This window comes from Girardinichthys multiradiatus, chromosome 17 (assembly GCF_021462225.1).
Source record: "Girardinichthys multiradiatus isolate DD_20200921_A chromosome 17, DD_fGirMul_XY1, whole genome shotgun sequence".
NCBI classification, from domain to species: domain Eukaryota; kingdom Metazoa; phylum Chordata; class Actinopteri; order Cyprinodontiformes; family Goodeidae; genus Girardinichthys; species Girardinichthys multiradiatus.
Window position 1 is genome coordinate 22071534 of NC_061809.1, and position 27057 is coordinate 22098590.

General features: G+C 38.8%; 1 protein-coding gene across 8 annotated transcripts in view; it reads right to left on the reverse strand.

The window, feature by feature from the left end:
- The window catches only part of tmcc3 (transmembrane and coiled-coil domain family 3), a 66567-nt gene that overhangs the window by 13514 nt on the left and 25996 nt on the right, over positions 1-27057 (reverse strand). For 2 of the 8 annotated variants that reach the window (XM_047389989.1, XM_047389993.1), the window contains exons 1-2: positions 22869-23124; positions 474-544 (exon numbers count right to left, since the gene is read on the reverse strand). The exons of 4 other annotated variants lie outside the window; for them this stretch is intronic. In XM_047389989.1, coding sequence (XP_047245945.1) covers positions 474-524 — 51 coding nt within the window. In that variant the 5' untranslated portion in view covers positions 525-544; positions 22869-23124. Of the gene's footprint in view, positions 1-473; positions 545-22868; positions 23125-27057 lie in introns of those variants that run through there. 2 more of the 8 variants (XM_047389991.1, XM_047389994.1) reach the window with 1 other exon arrangement.

Below are 27057 nucleotides of genomic sequence, written 5' to 3' on the forward strand. Positions count from 1 at the left end.
GGCAGTCTTACCCATGATTGGGGTTTTGAGTGATGAACCAGGCTGGGAGTTTTAAAGGCCTCAGGAATCTTTTGCAGGTGTTTAGAGTTAACTCGTTGATTCAGATGATTAGGTTCATAGCTCATTTAGAGACCCTTTTAATGATATGCTAATTTTGTGAGATAGAAATTTTGGGTTTTCATGAGCTGTATGCCAAAATCATCCGTATTAAGACAATAAAAGACCTGAAATATTTCAGTTAGTGTGCAATGAATCTAAAATATATGAATGTTAAATTTTCATCATTACATTATGGAAAATAATGAACTTTATCACAATATGCTAATATTTTGAGAAGGACCTGTATGTCTGTAACCCCCGCTGCCTTGTGTTTGCTTTCCTTTTTAAAAAGATAATAAAAAGAACAAAAAATTCATTCTCAGGTTCAGATATTAGAAAAATTATAATTCATAGCATGACAAATATCTACTCACTCTCTCCATTCTCCATCGCTGCCTCTCAGACCCAAGCAGCTGTGACACCATGTGGACTTCCTCTCCTTTCCCTGCATGCATTTTAAAAGTGGGTCTGATGGTACACATCGCGAGCATATGTCTGAGAGGACACGCGTGCTCGCTTTACAGATATCCAGTCACTTCTCATGATGTGACCCTGGTCTGCACTCAGAGCATTTAGAAAATTATACAGATGGGTGGACATGGAGCCAAAACACACTCGGCCACGTCTCCACTGGGAAATCAGGAGGCTATATGGACACTGTCAATCTAGGCAGCTTGGCTACAAGAATGAATAATAATAAAAAAAAAAGGTGCTTGTTTGTGAGACTGTGGTACAAAACAGACCATAAAGGCCATGCTACTGCAAGTTTGTTGCAAATTCGTTTTTTCCCAGCAGGCATGTAAAACCTTGTATGCTTACGTGATTCGTTTACATATCATCTGGTTACTGTGTTCAAATGTGGAAGCTTAAATGTGTGCAAAATGTCACAAGCTCAGCTGCTTTCTCTGCTCTGCTGTTTTGTATCAGCTGAGGATTGCAATCTCACCTAAGCAGCTGCAGAGACACATTTCCTATTTCAGTAACATTCAGAAATACCATGTGAGATTTGCCGTGTTTCTGCATGCAACATAAACAAGTTGTCAAAAAGATACTGTATTTTTACACAAACTGAATGACAACAAAAAAAAGAAGGGATTCTGAGGCCTTTACATAATTAAGTAAACTGAAAAAATATTGTCAAAGAACTTATCAGAGAAAAAAGCTTTTATTGTAGCGGTCTGAGAGACAGCAGGTGTATCATTTAATTTAAACGACTGAGGATTGAAGCTTAATTTCCTTTCAGTTAGTCTAATAAGACTGCATCCTGAACACATAAGCTTCATATCTCTGGACGATTCATTGTGATCTTTATGAAACTGATATATGAGTTGCCTGATAATAAAAAAAAGGGTCATCATTTAAAGTTTAAAAGAAATCCTTCCAGGTACGGTCCCTTAGAAAAAGTATTCACACTTCCTAAACCTTTTCACATCTTGTCATGTTACAAACACATGGGATATGTCTGGACTTGGGTCAGGTGCTGAGCTGTGGGTCTCTGCAGCTCCCCCAGAGTAACCGTCAACCTCTTGAATGCTTTTCTGATTATTAAACTCCCTGCCTGGCCTGTCAGATTAGATCAGGGTTGTTCAAAGTGTGGCCCGGGGGCCATTTATGGCCTTTGGAATGATTTTGAAATTATGCTTTTTATCCCTCACTAAAAGCACGCATCGGCACACTAAAGATAGGTAATTATAATAAAATAAAATAAATGCACAACTGAATCAAAGGCACACACTTCCATAAAGGACATTCCCACATTCTAAAGCTTATTTTGTACCATTTTGTCAACTAGGCAAATGACGCCTTTTAAATGATATATTTTTATAAACAAAAACCCATGGATCATTTTCCTTTTATTTCATAATTCTGCACTACTTTGTGTTGGTCTATACCAATAAAACACATTGAGGTTTGTGGTAGTAATGTGACAAATGTATATGAACACTCTTGCATGGTACTAAAGCAAGGTAAGGCAGAGCAGTGTCAGTGTGGAAAGTCGTTTGCATCAGGTTTCTGTATTCAAATTGAAAGATTAGAAGCATGAGATGTAGCTTGTGCACTGTATGTGAAAAAGAGGTAGAGTCTAAATCTGAAGCAGCTCACCTGGCCTCAAGGAGTCAATGAAAGTCTAGCAGAAACACAGAAAATTGCCAGGGGAAAGAGCTCCTTTAGCTGCTCCCCACACAGAACGGTGAGACATTTATTCCGGCCTCCAATCCTTCGGCTTATTTTCCACCAACACAAACCGAAGGTGGAAACAAATCCAAAGCAAGGAAACGGTAAACAAGACATCCCTGGTGGACAACATAATCCCCGCCCTGTCACTTGGTTGATCAGTATGCAGACATGTAAGGTACAGCCTTTTGTCAAAAACCAATCAGCTGCTGTCTTATGGACAAATCGATCCATAAAACAGCGGCTCCAGCTTTCTAGTAGAAAATCTACAGCCACTTTTACTTAAGATAAGTAGCAAACAACAATGTTATTTAGTGAATGTCAACAGCAGTGTCACAGGAGGCTGCAGCAAAGATACTTAACCGCAGAAATAAATATTAATGAGCTGTTTAGGCTCCAAAGACCAGTTTACAGCCACCAAAAACAGAGGACAGATATGGTCCATCATACTCCAACAAAATCAAACCCCAATCATAAATTGGTAAATAAATACTTTAAAAAATAGTAACAATTTAATGAACTGTTTTTTGTGCTGAAGAGATATACGAGAGGCAAAACAATTAACTAGGTACACTTGATTCTGGGACACATGAGCGCTTAAAGCATTGAGTGTGACAGATTACACTACATTAGTCATCCATTAGTCTGACCGGACCCTGCGTGGGGCCACACTCCGTCTGAACCAGTGAGCCAGATTAACGCTGGCACAGCTAAACTGGTGTGTTCGAGCGTTGGGGAGGAAATAATGGGATTGGGCCAATCCCGAACAGGAGATTTAGAGGGCGAGGTGTTAATAAGGGGGTTACTAAAGACAATCGTAGGTAGCTGTCACATTAACAACATAACGGAGTCATGTGGAGTAACTGTCTCATGCTTGGGTGGAGGTAGAGACCAGTAGTTTGCTTAAAGAGAGGCTTAATATAACCATGACAACAACCCTCATACAGACAGAAAAGAAACCATAAACCCAGTCTATTCATCCTCAGGAGAGTTAGGCACTCATTTAGTAATACTACAACAGCAATGGTGCTGCTTTGAACACCATCTACCCATTTGATAAATTTGAATATTCCTATTTCTTTTAATTACGATAATTTTCCACTTACAGCAAATGAAAACACAACATTTTAGATTAGAACATTACATCACACAAAAAAATATATATAGAAAGGTGGGCTTAATAAAGATCATGTTTCATACCTGCTCAAAGATTGTTATTTTCAAAAAGTACTTTTAATCTGACAAACAAGCCTGACCGGGACGCGTATTGTACATAATGTATGCCAACAGATGTGGTGAAACATCTGCGGCCCACAAACCGTCCCTCACGCTGCATCGTATGCATGTTGCTGAGTGCATCAATGGGTTCTAACTGTGTTCCAGCTGCCTTCAAGCATGCTGTGGTGTCATGTCTAATAGAAAGATCCAGACCCTGATGTATGTTTTTTTCCTTTTTTAGTTTCAGACCAATTTCTAATTTGCTTTTTGTTTTATAAAAATCAGGCATTTTGGATAAAATCTGTTTTTTGAATGAAAACAACATAGCAGTGTGGTTTTCCATTCAGAAGATTGGACATTCTTTGGCTGCAGCTCCACTTAAGTGTGGAGTTCCTCAAGGGTCCATCCTGGGCCACGTCTAGTTCTTGCTACTTGTAGCATGAGGAAGTATCTGTAACATAAAATCATGTGACAGCTGGACAGACGTGGATTGTGAGAGCTCACATTGGAGCCTATCAAATTCAACCTGGCCCTATATGAGACTGTGCACCGTAATAATAATACATTTACAGAAGAGGAAAAATAAAAATAAAATCAGATGTTCCCTAAAGCTTTTTTTAGTGTTTGGCCGTGTTCAGAGGACTCGCTCCTGCCTTGTTCATCATGTTGACCTCCTCCTACACTCTTCCTTTTCCACCAAACAAAACATAAAACACTGCAGCTCTTTGGACAAATATGGAGATGTTCTTAGATATCATTACGACACTCAAGTTTTCACATGTTAGATTTTCCAAGGCAGCGCTATTCCACGAGCCAAGACAAAACAACAGATCCCTTTTTATTTATGACTGTGCTTCCTGGGGCTACAGAGAGAACTCATACATAAAGCCTAATTCATCACTCAGCCAAAGGAGAAGGTAGAGGTTACAGGAAACAATGCACCTGTGAGTGAATTCAAATCCAGTCAAGCTACAAATAACAAGTCAGATGGAAATGTTAAACAGAGGAGTAATCTGTGCTAGGAAATGACAACAAGTCTGAACAAAAAAGTAAATGATTTAATTAACACGAAAATAAGTTTGGTTGAAGATAGAATATCCACAAAGACAAAACTGAAAGGCAGTTCAAAAGAAGAAGGCTGAAGGCTTTTTTCTTTGCTTTAACTGGACTGAAGAAGCTCCAGGCAGGAGGGGACCTGATTTGACGTCATTACCCAATAGGGGAGCCCCCTGTGGAGCAGAGTAATAGTAGAAAGGCACAACTCCCCGGGCTTCAGGGATTCAACAGAGTGGTATCCAGAGACTAAAGGCTGAGAAAAACAGCCATGGAGGTAATGGAAAATTAGAGACAGGCTGGCATCAACATATTGGAGTGTTTTCTATTGGAGAAAAGTCAAGGTGATTACTTATTGCTGTTAGTTAAACATTTAAAACATTTTTATATTTCAGAAACTTATATTCTTACAAGTCCAAATGTTCTGTTTGCATCATCAGGGGAAAAAATGTCAGTCAGTCAGGGTAAATCAGACATAGTTTAAATATATGTGCATTAACATATCTAGGATGTCCAATTCTAGTCCTCAATGGTCAGTGACCTGCATTATTATACTACTTGGGAAATACACTATATCGCCCAAAGTATTTGCTCACCCATCCAAATGATTTAAATAAGGTGTTCCAATCCCTTCCATGGCCACTGGTGTTTAAAATCAAGCTCTTAGGCATGAAAACTGTTTGTACAAAGATTTGTAAAAGAATGGGTCGCTCTCAAGAGCTCAGTGAATTCCAGTGTGGTGCTGTGATAGGATGCCACCTGTGCAACAAGTCCAGTCGGGAAATGTCCTCGCCCCTAAATACTCCACCATTAACTGCCTGGTATTATAGGAAAGTGGAAGCGATTGCGAACAACAGCAACTGGTAGGCCACATAAACTGATGGAGTAGGGGCAGCAGATGCTGACGTGAATAGTGCACAAAGGTCACCAACTTTCTGCAGACTCAGTCGCTACAGACTTCCAAACCTCATGTGGCCTTCAGATTAGCTCCAGAACAGTGCATAGAGACGTTTCCATGGCCGATCAGCTGCATTCCAGGTATACATCACCAAATGCAATGCAAAGCGTCAGACACAATGGTGTAAAGTCCACCGCCACTAGACTCTAGAGCAGTGGAGGGGTGTTCTCTGGAGTGAAGATTCGTGCTTCTCCATCTGGCAATCTGATGGACAAGTCTGGGTTTGGCGGTTGCCAGGAGAACGGTATTTGTCTGACAGTATTGTGTCAAGTGTAAAGTTTGGTGGTTGGGGGCATTATGCTGTGGGGTTGTTTTTCAGGAGCTGGGCTTAGTCCATTAGTACCAGTGAAAGTAACCCTGAATGCTTCAGCAGACCAAGAGATTTTAGACAATTCTATGCTTCTAACTTTGTGGAACAGTCTGGAGATGGCTCCTTTCTCTTCCAACATGAGTGTCCACTAGTACACAAAGCAAGGTCCATAAAGACACGGAAGAGAGAGTTTGGTGTGGATGAGCTTGGCTGGCCTGCACAGAGACCTGACATCTACCCGACAGAACACCTTAGGCATGAATTAGAGCAGAGACCGAGAGCCAGGTCTTCTCGTCCAACATCAGTCTATGACCTCACAAGTGTGCTCCTGGAAAGACTGTCAAAAATTCCTATAAAGATGCTTGTAAACCTCAAGGACAGCCTTCCCAGAAGAGTTGAAGCAGGTATAGCTACAAAAGGGTGGAACAACGTTATATTGAACCATATGGATTAAGAACGTGATGTCACTTAAGTTCACATGCAAGTTGAGGCAGGTGAGCCAATACCTTTGCCAACATAGTGTGTGTACTTAAAGTTGATTTGACAAAGCGATTGAGCTCTTATAACAGGCGATATGCAGAACTGTGTATAATAAAAGCTATAGTTGAGTGTGAACTTCACCTTTACCCCTCCGTCAGTTATCTGCAGTCACTGCACACACACCTACAGCTGTCCCGGGTCCAGCTTAAGGTGGGGTAGAGGAGAAGTAAACAGTATGCATCATCCCTTCATTAAAACACTGACTTCAGGTTTGAACTGGTGACTAAAGACAGACTGATCTCATGGTGGGCAGAGCAGGACACGCTCCTGTTCTGCTCCAGGTATGTGGATCCTAAAGATGACGTCACTTTCCTTTGGATTGCTTACATTTATTTAACATTCAGTCATTTATTAAGAAATATTTAAATTAAATAACAATTTTTTGACTTCATGCATTAGGTTAAATGGATTTTTTTTTTAATCACCACTTGGGAAAAAAAAAAATCACTACAGAACAGAGTCAGCCATTGTAGCAATTTGTTTTTCAAACACAAAAGCACCACAAAAGCAACTTAACTCTGAAACAAAATCACTCATTTTTATAATGCCTAATATATAGAACATTTGTTTAGATTTTAAAATTAAAGAACATTTTTATTTTTGGTTTTGGTTCAACACATTCTCATTCAATTTTTATAGAAAATGACATTAAAAAGCACATAGTTTGCAACCAATTGACAAAAAAATTAAAAATAATATTTTGCACACTATTAGTGTCATTCTTTGTGTACATGTTATGCATATATGGCATGAAAATGCTTTGGTAAAACAGCCAAAGCTAGCATTTCTTAAATTACCTTTGAGGTTCTTCATGGCCCACAGTGACAGAGTTAAGTCAAGCCACCTACTTTGAATGGATCTTGGTGCAGTGATGTTAGAAGAGGCGGGAAATAAACGCTGGCAAGCAAAGATCAGAAGCCAAGAAAAATTCACAAAAACAAAAGAATTTAGGCAGAGAAGGTCGAAAAGGAAAATGTAGGTGCTACAAAATGTTTTCAGATCACAAACCTACTCAAAAGCAACAACAGTGCTGTTGGGAGGCAGAAAGGTAACTTCTGCTGCAGTAATTAGTCCGTTTCAAGGGGCATTAACTTCAGTGCATAGAGAAAATAGGAGAAAGAGAACAGAGAAGGTAGCTACTGACAACAGGCAAGATAACTCTGATGTATTCACAGCTAAGATCTCCAAACATCTTCTTCGCTATGCCAGTGGTATCTGACCACACGTCACTTCTAACTAAGATACATTCATGCCAGTAGGTACAGTATTCACTGCACAGCTTGATTTCAGCTACTTTACATTGTGGTATTGCCGACTTGTTTTCAGTCCAACCCTTCTAATTATACAATGCTCCCTCAGATTATGCGACCATAAAGTCTGCAGTATCTCCTTTATTACGTGCTTATACAGAGCCACAGAGGCGTATCAAGCTTTCTGTCATCAGGATTGGGACAGAACAATCAAGGGTGTCACTCTTCCCCTACTGAGTATTTAATGTATAGGGTTTATACTCCAGATTAGGGAGATTAACAGAAAGACCATAACAGAGCTTTAGTGCAATAAACACATAACATATACAAACCCAGTTGTATTTGGAAATTCACAAACTGATGTCTACAAACTCCCAGAGTTTCAGTGTGATAGCCTCAGAAAAGCTCACAGTGCCTCATTAACAAAGCACAGATGGAGGGATCAAGTGTGAAGGGTCAGAGACCAACTTAGACTTGCTGCTCTCATCCTCCACTCACCCGTTTCCCTCTAACACCCAGAGCAAATCTAAACTGGTGGCTAAAAGTGTTGAACGTGATGTGATGGCTGTAGTTTTCCTGCATGATGAAAATATATCTGTAAAAAACAAAAAACAATAGTTTTTCCAGGTATTGAAATTCTTTAAGTAACCGTTTAGATATGGTGACTGGAGCTGGGGTGGGTTTTTAGATTAACTGGCCAACACAGCACCTTCAAGAAAAAAACAAACAACGCAGCACTGAAGTTGGGTCCCTATTTGCTTTTTTGGCAACCAAACCAACTAAGATTAGCTCCATTTCAAGATCTATAATGCTTAGAGTGGCTCTCAAGTCTAAACACCCCTGGTTTTTAAGACCAAACACGGCTGTACCATGACCACAATCAATGCCAAACATGGTGTTGGCAGTAACATGCTTTGGGAACTGGGACTGGATTTTCATTTTTGTCAAGGTGACTGTAAACATTCAGGGCTCTGCTGGAAAGCTAAGGGAGGATTTTATTTACCTAGCATCACACTGAGTCCAAGCATACATCCAAACAAACAATGGCTTCACTAGAAGAACATGTAGGTTTAGGTCTGTGGTGTCACCTGAAGACGACTGTTGGGAAAAATATCTATCATTGTCTTAATTTGTAACTAGAAAAAACCTGGAATTTTACCAGGGGAGTGCACACTCTTGGAGTAGGCTTGTAAAATCTGAACTGGGTTATGCTGCACTTTGGCTTCTAAATCAAACCCAGGTAAACAACCACCAAAATACTCAAAATGCAGCTGATTTTCCCACAATCTGAAGCACATCTTAGGCTCAGGAGTGATAACTCCACTTCAAGAGTGAGAAAAGGTTTCTTTGCTTTTAAATAAACAAAACCCTTTAGGGCAGATTTCAACCATGAGAGCAAAGGTCAAAGGTTTTGTGTACAGTAAATGAAATTAATCCACTACAATGGTTTGCTAACAACACAGGAAAATAACCCATCCCATCCAGTGAATCCATAAATTCCACCTTGGCAGAGAGAAACACAGAGCGGTGGATGAATATTGAGCTAAAAATCGATGAACTGCTGGCAGCTCATTTACTATCACGAGTCTGCTGCATGGTCGAATGATGTGGGAACAACACACACAGCAACAGGACACATAAACATAGTAAATATAAATAATTGCAGAGTTTACCACAGTGTGGGAAAGATTCCTACCACTCTAAGCCATGCGGGGGATTGTATTACATGATAACATGCAGTTTGGGATACAACAAAGTAGTAATCCTCTGTTCTTGTTCTCCGCTTTATTTGTAACCTCAGATTTAAATCTCTTCTTTCCGGGGAAAGGATAATCCATCAGTGCTTTCTTCTGCTCAGTAGGCAACCAGAGATTTGTGAACAGAGGTGAACTGCTGCAGCTTTGAGGAAAAACGACACAAGTGGTCAATGCGATTCAAAGGACAGGGAGGAGGTAGTAATGGAGACTGAAACCGGCAGGGAAAATATGAGTTTTTACTGTGGCCTTTAAAGGAAAAAAATTATCCATTTTAATAATCAGTCACTGTGGGCACGGCACTGGTGGTTTAGGGGTTAATCGTGCGGCCCATATACAGAGGCTTCAATCCTTGACGCGGCCTTCCCGGGTTCGAGCCCCGGCGACATTTGCCGCATGTCTTTCCCCTCTCTGCCCCCATTTCCTGTCAGCCTACTTTGAGAAAAAAATACTGTAAAGATAAAGGCCACTAGTGCCGCAAAAAAACAAACAAAAAAAACTATTAATTAATCACTGTGTACAGGTTACAGATGGCCTTTTGTCCACACAAAGCTCGTTTAAATCAATCAGACGAGCTACAAATACAGAGCAGAAACTAATCTATAAACAATCCTAGATACAATCTTCTACTGACGTTATCCAGCAACATGAACCAAGTACAAAGCAGAAACTCTCATCTATAACACAACAAAAGAAAACTACGACATGAACCGTTTAGGCGTTTACTGGCCGATCCTGACTGACAATTTTTTTATTTTTTTTTTATTTTAGGTCTGACAGATTTAGATTTTGACAGCTTGAAATGTATTATGAGAACTACTACTACAAAAAAAGAGACAAATGTGCTGCAGGTTCTGTGACAGAGGTTGTACTTTGAATCCAACAGATAATAATAGAAACATAAGATTCTCCCTGTTTATGCATTAAAACAGAAGATTTCTGTTGAACTCAACACGAACTGCAATAAAGTACAAGCAGTTTGTTGATGTGTTTATGGAACAAGCATTAATGAACTTGGCAAGGGAAATCCATATACTAGGGGTGCATCGATTGCAGTTTTCTGGCCGATCACCGATCTCTAAAAAGCCTGAACTGCCGATTTCGATTTTGGCCGGTACCGTTTTTTTATATTTATATATATATATATATATATATACACACACAGGTCCTTCTCAAAATATTAGCATATTGTGATAAAGTTAATTATTTTCCATAATGTAGTGATGAAAATTTAACATTCATATATTATAGATTCATTGCACACTAACTGAAATATTTCAGGTCTTTTATTGTCTTAATACGGATGATTGTGGCATACAGCTCATGAAAACCCAAAATTCCTATCTCACAAAATTAGCATATTTCATCCGACCAAAAAAAGAAAAGTGTTTTGAATACAAAAAACGTCAACCTTCAAATAATCATGTACAGTTATGCACTCAATACTTGGTCGGGAATCCTTTTGCAGAAATGACTGCTTCAATGCGGCGTGGCATGGAGGCAATCAGCCTGTGGCACTGCTGAGGTCTTATGGAGGCCCAGGATGCTTCGATAGCGGCCTTTAGCTCATCCAGAGTGTTTGTGAGATAGGAATTTTGGGTTTTCATGAGCTGTATGCCAAAATCATCCGTATTAAGACAATAAAAGACCTGAAATATTTCAGTTAGTGTGCAATGAATCTAAAATATATAAATGTTAAATTTTCATCATGACATTATGGAAAATAATGAACTTTATCACAATATGCTAATATTTTGAGAAGGACCTGTATATATATATATAACTGTCACTGTCAGGTGTTATAAGATCACAATACACCTTCAAAGTTCCAATCTTATTTTATTCAAAAACAATGAACAATACCCGTGAAACTATACAACGTTGTTTTACGTTGTATAGTATAGGGAAAACTGACCAATTCCAATCCCCGTTTGACTGGTGTAGCTCTAAAAAAATACTGCTCAAAACTTATCTAACATAGTAACGTAAATCTTCTGTGGAGAACCCATGACAACAATGAACAAGAAACAGCTCCAACATTAAGGTTTTGTCTCTTCTTTGTTCTGAGGCACCAGAGCGGCTGACATACTGCCAACGGAGGAACCAGAGGTCAAAGATGTTTTTACAGATTTTTCTAAGATGGGAACATTTCAGAGGGGTGATTCATTTTCCTGACATGTATTTTCAGTACTCATAAGCAAAAAGACAAAGTTAGACATTTTCAGTATCATTGAGGTATTTAAAAATTAAGTCAGAAGAAGCTACTTAAAAGGAAACATTATACGAATGAATTAACAACGCTATGTCCAAAGATGCCTGCGGCTCATTCGGTCTGCTAGATAGCAAGAGAGAGCGAGACTACTGCCCCTTTTCCGTGAGTAGGGACTACATGTGACGTGAACAGACTGCTGTTCACTGATTGGTCATGGGAGGACCAGGAAAATGAGAAGGTTTTCACTGCAGTAGTGCAGGGAAAGGTTAATAAAAACTCAAGAGTGACAACAATAATAAGAACCACAATGGCCAGAGCAGTTCAAACAAAAATATATTTTACTTTTTACAAATCATAAACCATGCCTAAAGGCTGAAAGAAAAGTCAAAGGACACATTAACTTTCTGAATTGCACGCATGTGGAGCACTCTGTATTTTTTAACATCCTAAATCAGCTGATCACACATAGAATCAGCATTTCAGACACATATACAGTTCCCCCAAAACACAGAGAACAATACCACCATGTAACAACGTGTTAGGTTCAGAAATTTACTGAGGGTCGTTAAGTAAACCACCGTCTGCAGGAGGATGGAGTAGGTGGGGAGCAGCTGCCTGTATCAGGTCAAACAGGGCGAAGACCCCGTGGAGCACGAATATCCAGTATAATCATAATGGCAATTTTCAGAAATATATCGATTCCGATTTACCCACTTCTTTCTGTCTTTACTATCATACCATGTCCCGACTACTCTCTATGAGTTTGGGTATCTTAGCCAATACAAATATCAGCCTGGAGGTGTGAACAAGGGGCAGTTGAGAGTTAATCCAACTGGCCCGATATGTTCTCGATATGTACAGCGTGATAGCATTACACTTGAAATATAATATCCTACCAACTATTGCGTCCAGTCAGTCCCTTGGAACTGCGATATGGCCCACGCCGATATTGTTTTGAAAAAGGCAATGCGAATTTTTTGTGTCACCCCAGAGGCACATTTTAAGATGAACTCCAGTTCACCTGTAATATTAAGCTATACATGTCTTTTATTTCTAATTAGCTGGCTGGAATAAATGAAATTCTGCAACAGATCCATCCTGCTCAGGTAGCTCTAATCTTATACTCATACATACTGTCAGTTTGGCCAGTTCATTTTTTATGTTGCTCCACAGTTTAGTCCAGCAGCTTTAGGTCTGCCTCAGGCCAGGCTGGAGAGTCCACTTCATGAATCAGCAGCATCACCACACACTAAAAAACTCAGTTTAAGGTTGTTCACCTTTACTTAAAAAATGAGCAGTTATTGTGAAAGTGCAAACTGGATTAAGTTTATAATAGGTGTACCAGAATTTCTGGGCAGCATCACGCTACTGCTTCCCATTAGGCAGACTAATCAAATGTCTCTTTATGCCAGAATCATCCCTGCTTTGTTTTTCTGAAAGAAGAAATGTTAGTACGTCAGACAGGCTGACATCACATTTGACATTAAAATCTGAACAGGCATTTAGATTGGTTGTAGTTATGACTTTAACCTTCTGTCTAAAACATTTATAGTGTAAAGCCGTTCTTATCACAGTTAACTTCTGGAAGGAGGTGTTATAACAACATCTGCTTAACTGGCAACAGAAAATTTCTCTTTTTAGTTTAGAAGAATAAATATATGCATTTATAGAAAAAAAAAATGGTATATTTATGAGAATAAACAACGACCATCACTCCTAATCCCTTAATATCAACTACATATATATAGCCACATAGACTAAGAAAGATGAACAGCCACATAGTGCAGAGTCCATTCTGTTTTTAGAAAACAAGTTTGAGCCCTCCATGAATCACAACATAACACTGCTCCGAACTCACGGCACACACACAGCGATGAAGTAGTACACGTTCAGAGCTGAGGACACCGACATGTTGACATGAGTTTAAGTATAGCCCAGCAGCTTCATTCAGACTGTGTAGGAGCATTTTAAAGTGTCCCCTGTGGGTTATATAACCGAATCCTGCAGGTGTTACGGGGCTGGAACTCTTCAATCGAACCATATAGAAATATCTCCCACTTTTATAACAAGGGGAGCCGGTCCCGGCTATAAATATTTACCCTCCGTTTGCAGTCTTAAACAGTAAGTGATTTTAACAACAGAAAAAATATTTAGCATTTACTTGCATTTTAGATGCACAAGTTCACAAAAAGGCCAGAAACAATGACCTTATAATAGTTCTATAGTCAATCAACCTTTGCAGACCGTTTGGGTTCAATACATGATCTTTATTATGCAAGAACAGGAGAAAGAGTTTCATTTACCTAAAAGTTTCCAGTTATGCCTTTTACAGTCTTAGACAATAAATGTTGTTCAGCAGAAAATGGCTGAAACATGAATTAAACTCTTTAACAGCAAACCAGGAGGTAGTTTAACTGAATTCATGCAAAAAAATAAAAATAAAAACAATCTAATCTATAAATGAGAAATAGCAGGTACTGGATGCATTAACCTATTCCTAATTAAATTCAATAGTATTTTTTTGTTTAAAATGCAGCACTGGGTTTATTTCAGAATGAATCTGTTGCAGTAGCTACCTAAGGATGTATACGGCTTACTTTAGGAAAGTGGAACATGGATTGTGTTGCAGCAGATTTAGACAGCGAGTTCAGTATATATATATATACATATACATATATATATATATGTGCTCACAGTGAGTAAAAGCTGCTCCATGAACCAGCTTTCTATCGTATGACTCAGGACTAAAAAGCTTCATAAGTGTTAGCCCAATGCTGGATCTCTTTAATGGGTTCAGAATCGGTGCGTTCGTTAATCCACTCTGTGTTCACACGTGCGGCATCACTGCTGCTGTGCGTCTGTTCACTGTCAGCTTAACCCACTCAGTCTGTAATCCAAAAGCATGGAGAGAAGGGAGAACTAGACAAAAGAGAGCTGTAAAATAAACCTGCATGTTTACATGTGAAACATCTGAATTATTTATATTTTACTTTTTAATTTTCCTGCAGCCCAGCTTCCACCTCCTGCTCCAATCATCCCTCATCTACGCAAGATCATTTATTCTGACAGCAGACAGAAGGAATCACATTCTTTTGGTTGCCCTGACGACAGAGGCGGCTCACTAGATCTGGCCTCGCACCTCGCCGTAATCACAAACGAAGTGAGTCGAAGGCGTCAGAGCCCATTCAGCAACATTCACCCCTCCCTCTTTGTTTTGTCTGAATGGCCCAAACAACGGTCAGAACTTGGCTCATCGGTGCGGACCGGAGCAGACTAGGTCTCGCTCTCTGACCCGGCTTTAAAACCAGACCTGCTACAAAGAAAAGAAAGCTCAGATCCAGCCTGGTTTTTTGACTTATTCTAGAAAATACTAAAAGGTTATATCTAATATACAAAATACAGCCTATTTGAGCAGTTTCTCTACTTTATTAGGTGGTTGCATTTTTTTTATTGTTTATTTCCTCCTTAAAAATGTTCCACAATGGTTGAACATGGCTGGGGTTTCTATCCGGGAACATATTCAGGAATATCTCTAGTTAAATTAAGGCTAGTTTCCTAATTTGTTTAATTGTTCATATTTTCAAAAAAATTATATTATCAATTTCTTGGTTGTTGAGGTTTTTTTTTGTTTTTTTTTATATCAGTAGAACCTGACGTCCTAAAAGACCCAAAGGACAGTCATTTAGTCTTCATGTGCTGTTGGATCAATACAGGACCTTGAATATGCTTCAGCTTAATGAGCAACTGGCAAAAAGAGTCAGGGCAAATAGCTCCAGTGTTATTAGTACTGGGGTATCTCTCTCTTTCAGAGGCTGTGTGTGGCACCGGCCCAGGTCAGTAAGAGATTCTCAAGGCATCACAAAGTTGGCTAAAAATATCACATTGCCTTTGTTTCAAATAGAAAATGAGCAATTATGCCTACTGCTGCAAAAACAAAGGAACAAGCGGCTCTCGTCTTTCTTGTAAGCAAGGGTAGCCTTTATACAGCCAGCCGACCCGTAGTGCGCAGCAACAGGTGTGGAATCAATGCAAGACTCTATGCTCCATGCAGACAGAAAAAAACACTTATCTGGCTTCTCATTTAAATGATTTTAAAAATGTGATATTTTAAAATATAGTACAGTTTTGAGACTTTGTAAGTAAGACTTGGTATACCTTGACATTGGAAACAAGTCAATGCCAGATCAGATGTATAAATAATCTGCTTGACTGCCTTGATTGTCAAATATCAACAACCACTTCCTGGTACTCTTAGTTTGCCAATGCAATACCTTTAGACTACTGGTTTTAACTATCAGAGCCATGAAGAACATACAGGTGCTGGTCATAAAAATAGAATATCAAGAAAAAATTGATTTATTTCAGTAATTCCATTCAAAAAGTGAATCTTATATTCATTCATTACACACAGACTGATATATTTTAAATTTTTATTTCTTTTAATTTTGATGATCATAAATGACAACTAATGAAAACCCCAAATTCAGTATCTCAGAAAATTAGAATATTGTGAAAAGGTTCAATATTGAAGACACCTGGTGCCACTCTAATCAGCTAATTAACTCAAAACACCTGCAAAGGCCTTTAAATGGTCTCTCAGTCTAGTTCTGTAGGCTACACAATCATGGGGAAGACTGCACACTTGACAGTTGTCCAAAAGACGAGCACCGACACCTTGCACAAGGAAGGCAAGACACAAAAGGTCATTGCTAAAGAAGCTGGCTGTTCACAGAGCTCTGTGTCCAAGCACATTAATAGAGAGGCGATGGGAAAGAAAAGATGTGGTAGAAAAAAATAGTGTACAACCAATACGAATAACAGCACCCTGGAGAGGATTGTGAAACAAAACCCAGTCAAAAATGTGGGGGAGATTCACAAAGAGTGGACTGCAGCTGGAGTCAGTGCTTCAAGAACCACCTCGCACAGATGTATGCAAGACATGGGTTTCAGCCGTCGCATTCCCTGTGTTGAGCCACTCTTGAACAAAAGACGCTGTCAGAAGCGTCTTGTCTGGGGTAAAGAATAAGAGGACTGGGCTGCTGTTGAGTGGTCCAAAGATATGTTCTCTGGTGAAAGTAAATTGTGCATTTCCTTTGGAAATCAAAGTCCCAGAGTCTGGAGGAAGAGAGGAGAGGCACAGCGTCCATGTTGCTTGAGGTCCAGTGTAAAGTTTCCAGTCAGTGATGGTTTGAGGTGCCATGTCATCTGCTGGTGTTGGTCCACTGTGTTTTCTGAGGTCCACGGTCAAAGCAGCCATCTACCAGGAAGTTTTAGAGCACTTCTTGCTTCCTGCTGCTGACCAACTTTTTGGAGATGCAGATTTAATTTTCAAACAGGACTTGGCACCTGCACACAGTGCCAAAGCTACTAGTACCTGACCTTAACCAAATACATTTTTTCATGATATTCTAAATTTATGACCATCACTTGTATTTCCTACAGTTATTAATCCAAACCAGCTGGTTTCTTTATTAAGTGTAGTTCAGAAGAAATCCTAACATACTTAAATGATAAAAACAATACAGTGGGATTAAATCATTAATGACACGTGGGTAAATCATATTATTGTTCATCTGTTAATCTCAATCTTTGACACAGTAGTTGAACATATAACTCAAGAATTATTTCTAAAATATTGTCATTCCATTCATTTCTACTCTAATTGAAATCTGTGCACATTGACTACAAATAAAAACTCTATGAAGGACAGAGGCGACATCTAATGTGCTGAAAACCATCAACCACAGAAAGAGATTAATTTGTTTTCTCTTTAGGGTTTATAACTAATGGTGTAAAGCTTTTTTTCAACCCAAATGAAAGAAATGCATTAAAGTCTATGTGCCGGTTTGTAGATTCCAGCTTTTTTAAGTCATGTTGAATAAATTCCTGTTGGAAGTGAGCCAGGAAAGTAAAATTAAGGCTTGGAAAAGACAATCTTCCCTTTAAGAAGCCTGACAAACATGCTGTTGCCCAGAGGGAGCACAGTCAGTAGCCGGGACACAGAAACACACCCCCATCCTCTTTCCTCTGGATCAAAAACGAACACAGTCAAGCCTGAGCAAAGAGAAGAAGTCTTTGAAAGAGTCTGAAAGTGAGCTTACATGACGCAAAAGCTGACCTATTAGGAACCATCTGTAATAATGTCTGAATAAACCAAGTCAATCCTGATCTTGAACAAATAATTTTCCTCACCTATAGTGAAGTTAAGCTTTATGTTTGTCAGAGTTTATGGGGAGAGATTTTATCGTCTACTGTCGGTCCTCAAGGGCCGGTGTTCTACATATTTAAGATGCTTCCCCGATACATCTGGATCAAATGAATGAATGTTTACCAGACCTCTGAAGCAATGGATGAAAAGCTGGCAAGGTAATTCAGTCATTAAATACATGCAGGACACCGCCCGCTGGGGACTTTATTTGGACACCCCTGTTTTAGGTCATGAAAATATTTTGATATCAGACAACAGCAACTTAAACACAAAAAGCAGTATTTGAACCCAGTCCTCATTACTGCCTGACCTATAGGAATCAGGAAATCACTCAAACAGAACCTGTCTTGACAACATGAAGCAGGCTGCCTGCCAGATTATAAAAAGCAACACACCATGCCCCGATGTAAATAAATTCATGTCATGAAGATTAATCTAAAGTAATTTTGGTCAATAGTAAACAAATAATATTTACATTTTAAACTTCTGAAACTTAATTTATGAACACACACATTATCAATAAACAAAAACTATCCTGATGATTCTCAAGACTTTTCAGAAAATATTCTGTGGACTTTTTTTTTTTTTGAAGGTGCATGTCCTCTTGCATTTCAGAAAAACTCGACACCAATAGTTAAGCATGATGGTGGTAGTGTGACGGTCTGAGATTGAGCTGCTAAACGTTAGGAAAACCTGCAGCGTGCAATAACCTTGCTGGAGTTGTTAAGGACTTTTCACGAGAACATTATATGAGGCATTTAACAAAAATCACAAAATATATTACTGGCATAGAGAGCATGAATGCATGGTACTAAATTTGTCAAGTATTTATTGCAGCTTGAGTAGCTCTTTAGAGATAATGCATAAAGTGATACGATGAGGATAACATGGCGACATATTGTGCAGCTGGGGTTGGTTCAAGACCTGGATGACTTGATCCAAAGCACACCAGAAATACCAAAAATCCTGGTTTCAGAGTGGCCTAGTCAAAGCATGGACTTAAATTAGATTAAGATGCTGTGGAACAACCTTAAACAGGCCATTCCTGCTTCCGAAACCTCAAATGTTTTTGTATTAAAACTATTTGGCAAAGAAGAGTGGGCTACACTTTCTCTACAGCAATATAAAAGTTGCCAGTTATCTCTTAACGCTTTATTGTTTCAGCCAAACGTGACAACTAGTTTTTCGGTTTAGGGGGCAATTACTTTTCACATAGGGTTCAGATAACCTTTTATCCCTTTTGAAAAAAAAAAAATGTGATTAAAACAGCCTTTTTATTTACTCTGGTTATTTTTGATACTTGATGATCTGAAACAGTTAATCATGACAAAAGAAATGCAAAAGCAAAAACAATCTGAAAGGGGCAAATACTTTTTCGTAGCACTGTAGGTATGTGTTAAAGTATGAATCAGTGGATAAATGCACTATAAAGAATAATGCTAACATAACATTTTGGTGATAGAAAAATGTGGGTCACGAAGATCAAAACATCAGCCAAAATTATTTCACCAAGCTCTATTTTTATATTTCTTTAACCAAACCCCAGCAGCTGAGTAGGGGAAAAATAAATCAACTCCTGGGGTGACGTTGAGGAAATCTTAATTTCACATCAGAGCTGAGCTGCTCAGCAACAAACTGCTTCCAGGTGCAAACAATGGAGAGATGCTCGGCCAACCAAAAGTACTCCCTCAGTGCTGGCTTACCAAAGATAGGAGAACAGCCTTCAGCTGCTAAACAGCTCATAAAACGTGCCACCAGTGAAAATGTCAGTATATGTTATTCTGTGTAGCTGGGGAGATTTTCTGTAGAACAAGGGTACCTGCAAACTCCCCATCGCCCAAATTCTCATACAGCTGCAGCACTGGTACCCAGTAGCATATGAGATTTTTAAATTGTTCCACACTTGGCACTCGTGAATCACAAGGCAGCACAAAAACGGAGCACTTCATCTTCATTTAGGCCCTCTCCTCTTTTAAAGCTAAGCTTAATATTTCTGATTACAAAACTGGGACAAAGAGGAATCTGTCTGCCATGTTATTCAGCCTTGAGGAGCCATAACACACTGACACAAGCAGAACATACATGGCATTCATGCAACACATAACAGGAAGCCTCTGTTTAACTGACCACTGGCTGCCATCCAACAAGGAGCACATGGAGCACTCCCCTAGTACCTCTTAACCACCCCATCAATATCCCAGGATTTTATTGTATGCAATAAAGAAACGACTTAATCACCTAAATTCAGAGAGGACAAACTTTGGGGGCAGCATTCATACAATGTTGCAATGCAAACATACCAAAGAGAGCATGGATCATCATGTAAATATAGCGTTTGAAATGACTGAAACATTATGACGAGTTGGCTGTTGTTCTGCAAGAAGCTCAGTCATCTCGACCAAACTCTGAAATACGTTATGCTGGTCTACTGTCACATCACAGACCACAGGAGATACGGGAGATGCAAACATGTTTATGGGATAAGATAAATAAAAAAATAATGACAAATAACCTCAGTTATTGCATTGAAACTTTTTTAGGAGAGCAGATGGAAACAACTTGTTCTCTTGAACAGTTAGGACTAATAATAAACATAAAGAAACATTTATGGAGGATATTAAGATAATATTACCCACATCATGTCAGGGATCACTCTTCAGTATTTGTTGAAGTGACCCAATCAAGTTCTTACAAACCTTTCTTGTCAAAATTCAATTTTTCCTAACTCATTCATTCATTAATTCACTCATCTTCTATACAACTTAATCCATAGTGGGTCACAAGGGAGCTGCTGCCCATCTCCAGCAGTCTACAGGCGAGAGGCAGAGTTCACACCTGGACAGGTCACCAATCCATCGCAGGGCAACAAATTTATAAATACTAAAGATTACTATGAACGTTTGGCAGACATTTCCACAGTGGACAGGATTGTAATACTGAACATGTGAAAACTGGAAAGACTAGAAAGGAGCACGGAACAACAGACAGGCGGATAGACAGATGATAGACAAATGGAAAGATGAATGGACTGATGGACAATCAGGTGTGCAGATAGTATCACAGACCAAAGCAGAGACTGACAGATTGATGAACAACTGGATCGAGATACAGATGGAAAGATGGACATAAGGATAAATAAGTATGCAAAAGAATGGACAAACAAATAGATTGATGGACAAACAGACAAATTAATGTATTGGCGGATAAACAGATGGAGGAATGGACAGGCAAAGGAATAGATGAACGTATGGACAAAAAGATGGGCAAATGATAGATGAAAGGGCAAAGAAATGGACAGATAGACAAAGAGATGGACAATCACATGGACAGATGGAAAAAAGGATGGACTGAGACTGAGCAACGGTTTGACTGATGGACAAATAGATGGACAGATAGAGAAAAGGAAGGATTGATGAAGCAAAGGACAGACGGACTTATTGACAAACGAACTGGTAGACAAACTGGATGGACAGCAAATAAACGGACTGTTGGACAAATGAATAAATGAATGGTTCTTTCTAGGTAAGAGAAAAAATATGATTAATTAGAGTATGACAAAAATTTGAATTGCTTGATTAGGACAAAACCAATAAGTAGGGGACACTTCAGCCTTTATTTAGAAAAAACGTATAACTTAAGAGTCACTTTCTTGTTTGGCAAAACAATAACACTTGGTATAAGTGTTAATATCCTTTATGCAATTATGTACCATGTAGCTATTTTATTTTATAATGATTGATTATCTTCAGCGTGCCACTGTGTGCTTCAATTTGCCTGTCAATTTGTTGTTGATACAAATAAATGTTACTACTGAGGGACAGATAAAGGATCATTCTATACTAAAATAAATTGTGTTCAAAACAAACATGCATCTGACAAATACAAACATATCTTTTCAGTTTAAACAAGGATCTGGTCCATGCCGATATATTCACCAGCAGCCCTGTACAATTTCTGTCTTTCTGGTAATTCTGTATTATATTTATCTTGTGATCAACTACAGCAGCAGGGTAGGTTGCTATGGGTTCCTACTTTTTCTGCTCTAATTGTCTGCTTCAGCCTAGCCCCATCATATCCTGCTTTATTATTAGTCATATTAGCCTCCGATGCCTTTACAACTAAACGGAGAAGTAATGGAGGGGGTACTCTGGTTTGTTTTGTTGCTTCACTATTTAGTAGCTGGTTAACATTTTCATGCGATAATTCACACCGCAGTATAAACCAGCATTGCTAGGTTCAGAACTTCACACCTTGGAAGCGCTTCTCGACAGGTGATTAAGTTGTCCGTGAAGCTAATATTTAAACAGATTGTGCTAGCTTATTTCGTCCAGGATGTTTAAAATGTTACTGTTGCAGATATGGGAGCATTATTGACTTTTTAAAGTTGCTTTCAAACATCAGTAGCGCAGCTAGCATGCGCTAACGCTAACATTTGGTCAGGTGATGCAGATACGGGAGGGGCTGAGTGTCTCTGTTATTGCAGCACTGCTGCTGATTATATTGAGTATTTTGACAACCCTACCTAGAACTGGATCTTTTACATTTAAGTACTTGTATACCAAAGATCAAGTGATTCCATAAATATGCTTTTAAATAGTCAAACACTCTTCATTTGTAAGCTTTCAAGCTTTGTTTTGGTGTAAACTATTTCTAAATTGAATAAAGGACAACTGAAAAACAATGTATTGGCCACAAAAACATATATAATCAGTGCGGAATATTGTTAATGTAAGGCTGAAATATCTGCCTTACATTAACAGACAAGGCAGATGGAGAAACAACATATTGGCCACATAAAATATAAATAGGTTTAGAATACCGAAATATTGGTCGTTGGCATCGCCTTAGGAAAATCCCACATTCGTTTACTTCTACTTCCCAAGAAAAACAAGAAGAACAATATTTCATTTAAATTAAGACACAGATAGTCTTTGAACCAAACATGCCAGTACCTGTCGGTTAGAAAAAAAGCGGTGAGACAGCTCTCTGTGGAAATTCGCTCAAAAAGGTCTAATTCAAAGCCAAACGTTTGCCTCTACAATGGGAGTAACGGTTTGACAACTTCGTCAGCAACAGAAAAGCCATATTTACCATTTTCCAGCCTTTACATTTGCCGTCTCCCCACTTCTGATAAACTTTTCACCGCAGCAGCTCCGGGCATAATAATCAGAGGACTCGGACTGGATCCCCCGTTTCGTTGTCCACGGATTTAAATGTGACCGTCGACATGTTTGGAGCAACAGATGCCATCACGGCAACGGCCACCGCTCCTGCTGCTGCTGGAAACCGACCAACGGCGGAGAAGAAACGGTCTCTCCTCTCAGCCTGCACGCCGCGGTAATCCACCTCAGCCCAGCGAGCCTGGGAGGGACACTGTGTGTTTAAGCCCCACCCACCGCTGCAAGCTGGAGAGAGGGGCTGCGAGGCATATCGAGTACACCCGCATTTATTTTTTTCATATGCAGAAAATATGAACATCTCAAGCTAGCCTCATCAAATTTAGATAAAAAGAAAGAAAGAGACTTGCTGTCGCCTTAAACAATTCACATATATATATATATATATATACATATATATATATATATATATATATATATGAGCTTAAGTACATAATTAATCACATATGTGAAACAACCATTAAATTTCTTGTGTTTTGGGTTGGAAATCCCAGCTGTGATAGACATACTTTGCCATTGAGTCATAAGTATCTGAAGTTTAGAATTATTTAATGGTTGTACACTGGACTCGTTTAACCTTTTAACCGTTACTGAAAATAATATATATACATTCAGTGGGTAAGTAGAGCTAAAAGCTCGAAGGTCGGTGAAGAAATTTATATTTATTTAAGAAGATCACCTTCATATGTATTGATTTGCTCTTCATAGGTTTGTGTTTATGCCTGCCTCAACGGGATTAGATGGCCCAAACATGACACCATCTTTTTATGTGGACTGAAATGATGGTTAAATTACCCTCCAAATGTCTGAGGTTTGAGTCATTAATGATTTAAAAAGGCACAGCAGCTCTCCTGTGACCCCACTGATAAAGACACCAATTAGTCTAGATGGTTAGTGGGCCATATATGTGGGTCATATGAGCTGAGCCTACTGAAAGTTTATTGTCAAAACAAGAATTAAAAATTCATCCTCAGAAGATGAGACCTGTGGTGGATACTTTGCACCGACCTGCCATCTAATAAAAAAAAAAGCAACATTCTGTATAATTACTTCCTCCGACTCATCCGTCATTCTTTGTCACTTTTCCTGCTTTTTTTTAATTCACACACAGACCTGAAGCCCACTTTACAAGAACAGCGAGTGAGTCAGCCGCCTGTTAATCTTTGAGACCAATGTGTGTGTTGACGGGTTACGTGCTTTGAGACCCGGTGATTCAGCCTGCAGGCCACAGAACGGCACCTGGTGCTGAGGCGGCCTGCGGGGCAAAAAGCTCCTCTACTAAAAATTTAAACTGATCCCAGCTGAGTCAGTCCATGTTATTTCTGTGATAGCCTGAGTGCATCTTGAGATGGCCCTTTGCATGGCTGTAGTATGGTTTTCCAGCTCTAATGAATCTTTATAACATTATTCACTCTCAGTGAATACTCTCAGTATTGGTGTATAAAATTTGCACTTATGAAGGGGGGGAAATAGATAGAAGGCTGGGAGTTAATTGCAGCATTTAATTATGTGCAATTTTAGCCTCTAAGTACAATTAAGAGCGGATCTCTAATGGGGTTTTGCAGCACTGCACATCTTAGGGGGCAGAAGTGGAAAACAATAACTAGAAAGATATCTAGTGATATCACAGCCATCAGCATCTACAACGGCTCTTTGAGGAAACCTTCATAATATGAGCTATAACAACATTTAATTTCCCTTTGGGATTAATAAAGTATTTTTGAATTGAATTGAATTGAATATTTTCCCACCTGCTTTCATTCTATGTGACAGCACAACAAAACTAGTAATTTGTTAATTTTTTATTCCTTTATGTGCTCTATATACAGTGATGTTAAAACCAAGTTAAATGAGATAAAAAAAAATGTTGTTCAATACAACTTCAGAAGAACACAAATATCTTACATACTAATATTAGTCATTGACACAAAGCCCAAATCTACAGAAACTGCTTGTATGTCATTAAGCAGACCCTTATTTTATACAATCCCAAGCTGGAAAGATATTAGCAATGTCCTTAGAGAAGCAATTATTGCTGCTCATCAATGTTGGATATTTATAAGGCCATGATCAAACAATTTGAAGTCCATCATTCTGTGGTAAAAAAGGTACTTCACAAGTGGGAAACATTTAAGTCAACCGCCAATCTCCTCAAGAGTGGACATTTATTTTCAGTGGATATAACTGCCTGAAAAATGGCAAAAAAACCCACCCAAAATTGAGCTCCATTTCAGACTGTACAGAGAGCATGTTAAATGGCTCATGATAGGACATTTAGAAAATGGCTGGTTTGACTACTTTCTATAACGGGAATGGAAGCACAAATTAGGTTTGCGATGTTGCATCTGAATAAACCACAAGACTTCTGGGAGACCGTGCATTGGACAAACAAGGATAAAGCAGAGATGTTTGGCGATAATGAACAAATACCTCAACCTAATGAAAGTGCTGTGTATACTCAAAGGTCTGCAAACATCACTGAACTGAAGCGTTGTTGTAAAGAAGACTGGACCAAACATGCTCCAAGGCAATGTCAAAGACTGATAAAGTCAGACAGAAAATGACTACTGAGATAGGTTGTTGGTAAAGGTCAGTCTACAAGCTGTTGCATCATATGGTGTACTTCATTTTTCAATTTTTCTTAAATACTAATGTTTTTTATATAGTGCCCAGTTATGCAAACCCTATGATTTAAGGAGGGCATACTTCATTTTTATTGTGACTGTAAATGTGAGGAATATACAATAAATAAGATGCCAAAATTCACATGTACGTCAAGGAATCAAGCACTTGCGTGTATTTCTGAATTCCACATTGCATATCACATAACACTATTGTTCTCTTTCCCCATCAACATTTGTGTTTTTTATGCACTTCCTGCTTTACTTCCTGTCTCTTTCTTCAAGGGGACGTCCAGTTTGACCTCAGACGCAGGATCAGGATATTGTAAAATATTTGAGGAAAACCTGGATGTTCATCTTTCCTGGTATCTGTAACATCTGCTAACGAGTACCGTTAACGATTCTACTTGAAGTCTGTGCAATAGCAAACTTGTTGTGTTCAAAGAAAATTACTTGTGAAGATGACCTCTTTGGCTTTAAAGCTGTTCCAGGCCATTTGGATTTAGTTAACTGTGTTTTATTAGGTGACGATCATTAGAAGAAAGATGAATTCATCAAGGAAGGGGTATTTACTGTTTCTCTAATGGTTTTTAGGACAGTTTAAATCATATGTGCTAAATAACTGGAGCTCCATATAGACCATGCTGCTGCAGAAGCTGATTAGATGTTGCATCAAAACAGCAGAATTTTACAGTAGCTGATTAACTTGAAGGTTAATTAAATCTACTTGTGAAATAGCCAATTTAGCCATTTAAACAGCCTTTAAGTATAATTTCACAACAACATACAACAGAGACTTGAAATGAGACCAGTATGATGCAGTGAAGTAATCAAAGGAATGAGGTTCCTCTGGGGTGTTTCATGATTACAGTATAGGTATACTTGAAAGAAAAGTGGATTTTGATTCTGAATAGCCAAAAATGTACTTTAAAAAAGGTAAGAACGACTTGGGGAGACTGGGTGAAATTTGTTAAATTTGTAGACATGAAACCAGACGAGGTACTGATATAATAAATCACACTAACTGAGATTATACTGAATCTGACTGCGTGCAACTCTGAATATAGCTCGATAAATCTACAAAAGGGATCAGAAATAGGAAAAAAGATGATGGGTGTAATGAAAACTGGCCATGAAGAGGTTGTATGATCAAAAGAGGATAAAAAGAGGTTGTAATGAGGTGAGTCGAATGCAAATGGTTGTCAAAGGATTAATGGGATAAAAGGCTGTTGTAAAGACGGACAAGAGTGATAAATGTGTAAAGGAGAATAAGTGGTATGTAATGATCATAAACAGGGATGAGGAGAGTGACTAGGAACACATTGGGTACTAAACTAAATGAAGATGATGAGTGGGATGAAATGGATTGTAAAGAGGGATGTGGAGGAACTATGCAATAAAAAGGCTCCTAAAGATGGACCAAGATGATGAGTAGGATGAATTGTTTGTGCTCACAGTGTTTGCCACTCGATTAATTAATCT